Below are 10,244 nucleotides of genomic sequence, written 5' to 3' on the forward strand. Positions count from 1 at the left end.
ATGAGTACTTTTCCACAGCTCATGTTGACAATGTGCAAGGATGCACAAGGAGACATTGCACCCAAGCTACAAGAACCACACCACCCAGGCCGCTTGAGGCACTCCAGCTCGCTCCTGGCAGATCAGGCTCTTCACCTTCCAGTGATGTATAATAAAATCCATTTGGGATGTGACAGGAGCACTGTTGGAGGGCCTATCTGCCAATTTCCAGAACAATCTCAAAGTGTGAGAAGGGGGCGAGGCCTTGAAAGGGGTGGGGCCTCGTACGGAGAAGTACCTGAGAAGCACTTTTGAACCCCATCCCAAGCCCCCTCTTCCCACAAAACAAATGCTTGCTTAGGCTGGTGCCAATGTCTTGGGGGGTTCGCAAAGTCCAAAGCCTCGGAAAATGAGCTGGAAAACTACGATTTACAGTGCTTTTCAGCTCGTTTTCCCTGCCACCCTGTGATATCAGCTCCTCACCGGGAGACCGAGTGATGGGAGCCGATGTCGTGTGTCACACGGTGGCACCGGTGTGAGTTGGGAGGCATGGGAAGGTTTCAGAGATGTGAGGATCTGCAGGTGGGGAGTGCATGCCCCTTACCCTTTTCTACATATGTTTGAAATGAAGAACAAAGGCATTGTTAATCATCACGTGGACTGCAGGTCGCCACAACTTTATAGAATGTGTGCTCTGCACTTAAGTACTTGGCTGCCCTGTGCTTGGGTCATTTAGTTGGTCAGTGGTAGTGTGCAGGCACTAGTTTCCTGCCTGTCTCACAATCCATTGGATGTGCCTGATAATGTACTGGTGCCGTCTCATAACATGAGACATGAATATTTAGTTGCAGGGCGTTAAAAACTGTGTGTTATGCACTTGGAGCATGAATGTTCATTGAAGTCTATACATAATATGGCCACAGTGGTCCAATTTGTACTTGGATATTTCTGTTGCTCTGTGGATTCTCTTTTGTCGAGGGTACTAGCCTAGCAGCCAAGCAGTTTCACAATAATTCAGTGCAGCTGTTGCAACTGTGTTTCGGTGCCTTGGGCATCCACTACACACTGGGCCAGAACGCAAACCCTTTTGACTGGCACTCTTTGCACCAAGCATTGCCTTGCTTAACACTGAACGCCTTTTACCACTGTGCCATGAAAACAGACCTGGGAAAGTGGTAATGTGTGGCGAGAATATCTATGCATGTTTATTATATTGCATTTAGTTGGGGTGCGATGTTTTGTATTGTTTTGTGTGCTGTTGAGTTTGTGTGTTGCTTTATTATGTTATGGTGTACTATGGCGCTTGGGTGGCATTTAGTTTTTGCTGTTATTTTGTGCCCAGTTATGTTTTGGTTAAGGTTTTTTTTTTTGCGTTATGTTATTCTGTTTTGTTTTGTTGTGCTCTGTTATTTACTTTGGAGATGCCAACAAATACTGCTACATTCCAACTAAAATCAGCACGTTCCTTTAAAGTTCCAGTGACAAACATCTGTTTACTCCCGTCTAAAGTGGTAAAATAGCGCTACTCCATTGCTTCAAATATTTAAGAGACCAGTTAGCCCAAAACTGTGGCAGACACCTGTGGCTGATGAGCTCTGCAGAGCTAACTGGGCATCATAGCATTAGTTTACATCACAAAGATGAGATGCAAAGCAGAGTATTTTAGGCAACCAAAATCTGCAGTCCCTAATCCGCATGACAGTTCTGGATTTTGTTAACCATATCATCAACCTCAACATGTCTTCATCATTCCGGTGCTTTAGTTAGATTTATCACCATAAACACAACATGTCCTTCTGTAAACCTCTGCCGAAAGCTGTCAGCTCAGGATGGCTCCTTCCGAGCAGATGCAACAGACACCTCCTATGCAAGTTTATAAGTTAGAGAAGAAAACTAATGTTTATGGTTCGACTTTAACTGCACGAGAATTAGCAGATGGACCAAACCTCAAAAGCTGTTGGTGCTTTGTGAAAACAGTCAGAAGGCTCTAAAACATGTTTCCTTCAGTGGAATATGAATTTGCTGTCATATTGTGAAACGGAGCATGCATATAAACACCGGATGTGCTAACTGCAAAACAGACAAAGATAATTGTTCTGGCATGCAATGATCCTCTCACTAGGAATGTGATGCTTTTACTCACCGGTCAATACTTATCACACATAGAGTCATAATTGAAGCCGTGCAGCACATCACGTCCATAGCAATGAATATGTTGCAGAAGAAACTTCCAAAGATCCACTCTCCGCCAATGAGATCAGTGACACTGACGAATGGCATGACGGCCACGGCCACTGAGAGGTCAGCCAAGGCCAGGGAGACGATCAGGTAGTTGGAGGGCTGCCGCAACTTCTTAACGAAGCAGACCGAGATGACCACCAAGCTGTTGCCGGAGATGGTCAGTAAGGTGATCAGGGAGAGGATAGCTCCAATGACAAGCTTCTCGAAGTGCCCATAGCTGAGGATCTGCTCCCCGCACTGGGTGTCGTTGTCGGTGGAGAAGCTAGTAGTGGGCATGGGGCTCGAGGTGGCATCTTGGAGGACCTTCAGGAATCCGGGGTTCAAGGAGCCCTCAATCATCCTCCCAGAGCTGCCCAGGTCCTCGCGGTCCTCCACAAGTGGAGGGCGCAGGTGGCTGTAGATGCAGCTGCTGTTGATGTCAATGACCATGGTGGAGTGTCCTGTCCATGGAGAAGACCCAGGGCACCGAGTCCCTGGTGGTCACTTCGGCCTTAGAGCTGCCCTGCAGGCGCCTCCAGATGGCGGCACTAGTGGCTGCAGATGTGGATGCGGCTGAGGTCAGAAACCATGGTGCAGGGCAGTGCCCTTGAAGCGACCCCGGGGCACTGGGTCCTGGGGGTCACTTGGGCACTGTGTCTCCCACTTGCTCATGAAGTCCTTCTTCTACTCTCTACTGACTTCTGACACACACTCCACATTTAAAAGGCAAAGTCCAGTTAGAGCCAAGACATTCCCTTCTAATAAAATAACAACAGCCATTCAGTTGAATGAGGTGATTTGCGGTTGGTTGAAGTGTGTGCATTTACAGCTCTCTATGCACTGCAGGGGCTTTGGGTCCGGTGAAGTGGGGTAGTAACACTACACTGTTGTCCAGGTTCTTTTTTAGTTACTGTCCAGGGCACACTTGCCGTCCTGAACTTTGGAGGCAAGGGTTATCAAAGACACGTGCAAGGCAAAATATAAACAGATGGAGCATTGTGCACAAAGCCTCACAATTCCGCTGGAAGGAAGCTGTAAAAACCCAAGCCGAGTTCTCGTCTTTACATTCTGGTGCGACGTTGAAATGCCGATGTTAAATTACCGCTGGGGTTAGATGCCGCTGCCTTGCGGTCCTCTCGGCGCTGTCAACTCCCGTTGCTGCACCTCCTGCCGCCGCCTGCGGCTCTCCCAGCGCACTGCGAGTCCGCCTCTGCCTTCCTCACAGTTTGAGGAAGGAGTGTGTGTCTGCCTACTCCTCGCAGGGGAGGCGTGGGGGGGGGGGGGGGGGGCTGAAGCGACGGAGGCTTCCTGAGGTACTTGCCTCTCCGGGCTGAGGGGAGCACTTCGGAAGCTGCCTGCCGCTTTAGACGGAGTTTTAGTATCTCTGCCTCAAAGCGAACGAGCCGCCCTTCCCGCGCAGGCAGGGTTTCTGCGTAGCTCCTTTCACTCACCGTCTTCAGCGAGAGAAACCGGCGACCAGGAATATGTGACCGGGGTGGGTGCCAGTGGGAGGGGTGTACGTACTAGTGACTGACATGAGGTAAAAAAAAAATCACGGACTCTGCTTCTGCTGCTCATTCAAGTTTGTTTGAAAACGTGCTGGGGCTGTCGTCTGAGATGCGCTGGAGACGTGTCTTTTCGAAGCATCTTTTCTGTTCGGAGAGATTGCGAGGTTATTCTGTGCTCGCAGCAAACTCGAGGACAATTCACCCTTAAAATATACTCAGAGCTCACCAAAGCCTGTGCCTTACGCCTTTCCATAAAAGAAGCACACTCACGAGGCAAGCACCTGTCCACATCATCTAAATTAATCTGAGGAGAGGATGATATCCCCCCTCCCAAGTGCTTAATTTGAGCCGGAGGTTGCAGGTGGGGGCCCACCGGCACTCATTTTTGGGGCACTTATGTTTTTTTTTTTCTCATCAGACTTTGACTCAAAGCGAGAGAGCGAAAAACGCAAAAGGTAGAAAGGAGCAGGAAAAGGAAGTAGAAAAACAGTGAAAATGGAGGGATGAAAAGGAACCTGCAGATGAAAATGCAGAGAGTGTCTAGTGGTGAACGAAAGAGGCGTGAGGTAGGAATTGGAATCGAGGCTGCGCAGCCTTGATATCGGGCACCCCGACGTTCTATAGAGTCGCGTGCGGTCCTCTGCAGTACCCCCCTCCCTTCCACCCCACAACACACATAAACACAACCCAACCCCACAACACAGGCACACTCCGTTACATTTGGGAAATTAGCAAAGGAGTTGACCAGCAAAAGTAAATGCTAAATTGATATTTGCCGCTCAGTTTGTTGCATATTGGCTATTGCCACTTGGTGAAGTGCCATTTGCTCTGCAGACGCCGGGGAACCAACCAGTTAAACAGCCTGGATAATGTGACAGACTGCGAGAGACAAGGTGAGAGAAAAAGGCAGCGGCTAAGAGAGACAGCAAAGGAGGGCGTCGGGTGGAAAGGATCTGCGTGACCAAGAACGAGGAAGAGCAAGAATTAGAGTGTGCGACAAAGACAGCGAGAGCAACTGAAGAAAGAGCGCGACATGCAGGAGTGTGAAGAGAAAGAGCGAAAGGATGAGACAGGGAGAAAAGCGACAGGGAGAGAGGGCAATGGTACTTGCATAGCGCTTCATATGCCTGGAGAGACACTGAAGCGCATTATTGCGCAGTTTATGTTAATCAGATGCTGCGACTTATTCCGGAATGTGAGACGGAAATAAATAAATAAAGGGAGCGATTTAGGGGCATATTATCAAGCACGGCGTTGAGAATTCCCATAGGAGCCCATGTTCTGGTGTGAACATGGGCTTCAATTGGAATTCTCTACGGCATATTATCAAGCCCATTATCGCTGCTTTAGCGGCAGTTTTCTGCCGCTAAAGCGGCGATAATCTTAACGCCGTGCTTGATAATATGCCCCTAAAGGAGACAGAGAGGGTGAGAAATAACCCCACCCCTTGCACTGATGTTACGCGTCCCCTTAATGCTACTGTGCATTGACTCACTTTTACTCTCCCAGCTCGCACGGAGGCGAAGAGAGCAAGCACTGTTTCCGGTGCAGCCCTGGCCTGCTGCCGGCCGCAGTGTTCGAAGGAAAAGGGGACTTGACTTTACCGAAGCTCTCTTAGAGGAGGATGGCGGGTTTTCCCTTCCCCGAGAAACGCCGAGCAAGCAGAGGGAGGGAGGGGGTTGGGCTGCCCTCCTGCGTAGGACACACCTAAAGAAGCAGCATTTTAGTAGGGACCCAGGGTGATGGGTTTTCCTCCGACCAGCTGCCATGCTGTCAATGAGAGATACAGGGGCAGATTTACAAGCCACTTGCGCCACTTTTGCATCACTTTTAACACGGGAGAAGTGACGCAAAAGTGGCGCAAGGTGCTTGTAAATAAGCCCCACAGAGTATGCAGGGGCGGCTGTCCACTGGAAGTCACAGCTCCCTCAGCGGAAGAGAGGTCATGAGCCTGACGTCATTAGTCAGTCAAAGCTTTTATTTCGGTAGAATACCATCAAAAGACATAAATAATTATGTACAATAAAACATGATTAACCCCTTCAGTGCCCATGACGAGCTGGACTCGTCATGGGCTGCGGTGGCGCTGTGCCCATGACGAGTCCAGCTCGTCATGAACTCCGCCCGCTAATGGAAGGCGCGGCACTGGGCGGGGAAAGGGGCGGGCATGCAAGGGGTTAAATAGACATTGCATAGAGTATAATCCATCAAAACATTAATAGTTTTTATAATAAGAAATTACACGGACAATTAAAAAAAAGATTTTTTCACGTAAAAGCATATTGTTAAAACTATATCCAAGGCCCAAAGTAGTCTCAGTACGCCACAAGCTTCTATAGTAACAATAATGACAATACTAGAAGCAGGAAAGTTATGTGGCAGATAATTTTTTTTTGGACCTGGTGAACCACATAGAAAGAAGGAATTTGGCCATCGCAAACACTATCAATGGGGTAGTGTCGTACTTCAGGATTCTAAACACCTCCTGATAGTCCCTGAGACCCCTGGACTTGCAGACTTGAATGATCCACTTCTTCCTTGCCTTAGTGTATAAAGGACAGAAAAGAACAGCATGCAACTCTGTTTCACAGATGTCAATACATTCAGGACACAAGCTTAAGGGGTCAGATGCATTAGACCATCTATGTGTGAAGGCCCTCAGTGGTAACGAGCCGTTTCTAAACTGAATGTAAAGTTTCTTTGCCATAGGGGGTTGGATAACATCCAAGAAAACTTCAAACTGGGGACTAATCTTAATATCCAGAAAGGTGTCAGTAAGCCTTCCCAGAGAGGAATGCAATAAAATTTCCTTCCGGTACAGCTGTAAAGCCTCACGCAGTGATTTCTTACTTAACGAGCGGCTTCTCTCTTCCGGTGCGGACCATAGGTCCCCCATCCCTATGAGATAACAAAGGTTCTTTACATATGTTAACCAAGGAATTTTTCCCAATTTCCCCCTTGACAGTATATCGCCGAGATCATGCCTATAGCTTGCAAGCTCGGGCGTTGACCAGAGTCGTCTCCAGAACAGGAGAGGGCGATTCAGGGCGATCTCTTCGATAGGAACTAAACCTAGATCCCATCTCAAGGGAATTAAGGGGGTACTCATGGGAAGTTTCAGCAGTCACCTAATAAAAGAATTCTCAATCGACGATAAGGAAGCAGAAGTACAATATCCCCAGAGTTCAGCGCCATAAAGCGCACCCCCTCTTGCTTGGGATTTGTAGATTTCCATGGGGGGGCCCAGAGGTTTAGAAGAAGTGTTATTAAAAACCTTCAGGATACCCCCCACTGATTGCGTTAGCTTCAAATTTGCCTTCGCCATGTGAGACCCCCATTTCATTTTGTCATTAAGGGTTACCCCCAAATAATCGAATGTAGAAACCCTATCCAGCTCTTCATCTCCCATCTTGGGGTGAGGACAATTGGTTGAATTGGAGCTGAAAACCATGAATTTTGTTTTAGGTAGGTTCAATTCCAGATCCCTTTTTTTACAGAAGGAGCAGAAAGCCTCTAATGTACGCTGGATGCCCATGTAAGATTTAGACAACAGGAGCGTATCATCCGCGAACATTAGGGCCGGTATCTTACGCCCCGCTAGGACTGGGGAATCCAGATTAGCGGCGCACAAGAGATGCTCAATCAACCCATTAATAAAAAGGGAGAAGAGTGTGGGGGCCAGGACACAACCCTGCCTCACACCCTTTTCAACCGGAAATGGGCCTGAAATTACCCCACATCTCCCAAATCTCACCCTTGCATAAGTGCCTTCATGCAGACGTTTAAATAGATGGCAAAGGTAGGGGGGAGCACCCATCTCTAATAATAAAGCCCATAGTTTTTCCCTTTGGACCATATCAAATGCGGACCGAAGATCCACAAAAATCAAGTAAAGATTACCAGCACCCATACAAACTGTCTTCCAATGAATTAACTGTAGCCTAAACAATTGATCGAAACCCCGCTTGGAGGGAGGTTAAGATTTGATGGTCCTCCATCCAGGTCTGCAGTCTTGTTAAAAGGACTCGGGCAAACAGCTTCTGTAAGACATCGATCAAACTTATGGGGCGATATTAGCTGGATCCAAAGGGGAAGATTTTTTATGAATGGGTATGATTTCTGCTCCCAACCAGGTATCCGGGATCTCAAGGCCCTGCAGAATAGCATTAAAATAAACCCGAATATAGGGGGCCCAAATATTTGTTTCACTTCTATACAGATCACCAGGGATCCTATCGAGCCCCGGAGCTTTCCCTACTGATAAGGTGCCAAGGGCCAACTCTATTTCTGGAAGGGAAAAGGATCGACTCACTGAATCTTCATGGTCCATTTGATTCGTTACAGTGGCTTTAGGCTGGATTACCGGGTCAAATCCACCACTAGGGTTACTGAGAGAATAAAGGGGTTTAAAATACGCAAGCCAAACCTCCTCACTGAGATTGGGAATAATAGCAGGGCAGCTTGCTGCCGTACCTGTTCGAACAATGTTCCAGAAAGCCCTCGAATCACGATCTACTAATGCTTGCTTCATATTTTGCCACCTTAGATCCTCTCACTCAGATTTTGCCTCCTTAGTCAGGTTTTTGTAGAAGGCCCTCGCAGCTTTGATACTAGACTGTGTACCCTCTTTTACTTCTTTAATCAGGGCAGTCTTGGCCAACCTGCAAGATCTATTGTACCAATGCTCAGGCCTTGAAATCCTTGGCCTTGGCACACTAGAACTGTAGAAAAAGCCAACCAGGCCACCGAGGAGTTCCTTATGAGTATTCTGGAAATCTGGGAAACGATTCTGCAGAATATCACCATTGGGGCTCAAAAGGTGGGAAACCACCTCCAGAGAGCGAGTGACACTGCTATATAATGCTGCAAGCTTTGTCTCATCGGTCACGACCCTTGCCCACCTAATGCGTCTACCTCCTGCAGCTAGCACCAGGTTCTCACTATTTGATGGTGCTGGGCCCTGAGGGACTAAGCTACCGCCAATATTGTTTGCCAGTTCCAATGACAATAGGTTGTGGTCACTATCGACCCTAGGTATAACAGAAAAAGCTGCTAAAAAACCCCAAAATTCCACATTCACCAGGATGTAGTCGATTGTCGAACAATTCCCGGGTCTATTAAAGGTGTATGAACCCGGGACCTCGGGAAAAAGTCTGCCATTACAAGCCCTCAAGGAATGCGCGATGGCAAGCTTGTTAATCTCGAGGGCTAATGGGAGAAGACGTTTGGCAGGGTAGATGGTAGGGTCTGGAATTTTATAATTTTCGTCCTCATCACAGGTAGGAGAGGGAATCCCAAGGAGGGGTTCAAAGTGGCAGTTAAAATCAGCACCTATTAATTTATGAGACGCAGGGGGAAGGGAATGTAAAATATCATCTAGAGCACCCAGAATCGACAAACCCAGCTGTACCGGATAGGGACGCAGGTAGACATTTAGTACTACCAGCGAGTATCCGGCAGGAAAAGTAAGTGACAAACACGAGATATCAGGGGACTTTGAATCTACGGGCTTTACAGAGCAACCTAAGTGTGTTGCAACCCAAACAACTAACCCCCCTGAAGGTCTGCCCCTGGCACCTTGGACCGCAGGAACAGAAAAAGATGCATAGCCCGCCCTCACTGGAATGTGCCGTAGCCATGTTTCTTGGAATAGGCAAATATCATAATTGTCCATTAACTCTCCCCACTCTGGGTCAGAGAGTTTGGACTCCAATCCAGCCACATTCCAGGACCCTACTAGAGGTCTACGTGTAGGTGTATGTTGGGGACTGGCCACTAAGGGGACAGAGATGATAGAGCAGTGAGAAACAGTTTGGTCAAGAGGACCCAACTCAGAGCGCCCTTCCGTGGAGCTATTGTTCAGAAGCGAAAAAGAGGTGGAAGTAAGTCCTGTCCCGGTACCAAGTACAGCCATGGAGAAATCCATCTCCACACCATGGCCATCCCTGCCCAAACTCCCCCTCATATGCATATGCCTTCCCTTATTATGCCTCAGAGATGATGGTCAATCCACGGAACTAAGCACATCAAAACGGTTGGCAACCGGGAAATTAAAGTAGGAATTATGAGTGGCTTGGTGGAAGTAGGGTAGTTCCACAGGGTTCAGAACATTGAAATGAGTGTAGAAATACCCCAAATGGCAAGTATCAATGGAACCTAGTTTGAACTTCCCGCCCAGATCCAATATATGGGTGACTACTCTAGGGTCCCTAAAATTAATTAGGACACAATCCCCACCGATGTCCTTTGGTCGAGTCCCCAGCCAGCAAACCCTGCGAACAAAAAGGATCTCCCCCCGACCTACTCCATTCAATGGTCTATTTTTAGACAACCAGTGAATGACTTTATTTTTTAGTTCATAGTATGTTTCCCCCTTAGCATTTGTTAGTGGGGGAACTCCTGTAAGCACGATCACATAGGGTGCTGCCTCGGGGGGGAGCTGTACAAGGGGAGAGGAATTAGCCAGGCTCAGTGAAACTGAATTCCCACCCAGATTAGAAAGAAGCCTACCCCCACCAGGGGTCCGTGAAATACGAT

General features: G+C 48.0%; 1 protein-coding gene across 2 annotated transcripts in view; it reads right to left on the reverse strand.

Annotated features, from left to right (window-relative positions):
* The window catches only part of HTR7 (5-hydroxytryptamine receptor 7), a 635,768-nt gene extending 632,103 nt beyond the window's left edge, over window positions 1-3,665 (reverse strand). Inside the window, exon 1 of one of the 2 annotated variants that reach the window (XM_085614963.1) lies at window positions 2,123-3,665. In XM_085614963.1, coding sequence (XP_085471089.1) covers window positions 2,123-2,649 — 527 coding nt within the window. In that variant the 5' untranslated portion in view covers window positions 2,650-3,665. The remainder of the gene's footprint in view (window positions 1-2,122) is intronic. The other variant, XM_085614962.1, reaches the window with a different exon arrangement.
* Between the last annotated feature and the right edge of the window lie 6,579 nt (window positions 3,666-10,244).

Source organism: Triturus cristatus, chromosome 1_2, assembly GCF_964204655.1.
Source record: "Triturus cristatus chromosome 1_2, aTriCri1.1, whole genome shotgun sequence".
Classification (NCBI taxonomy): domain Eukaryota; kingdom Metazoa; phylum Chordata; class Amphibia; order Caudata; family Salamandridae; genus Triturus; species Triturus cristatus.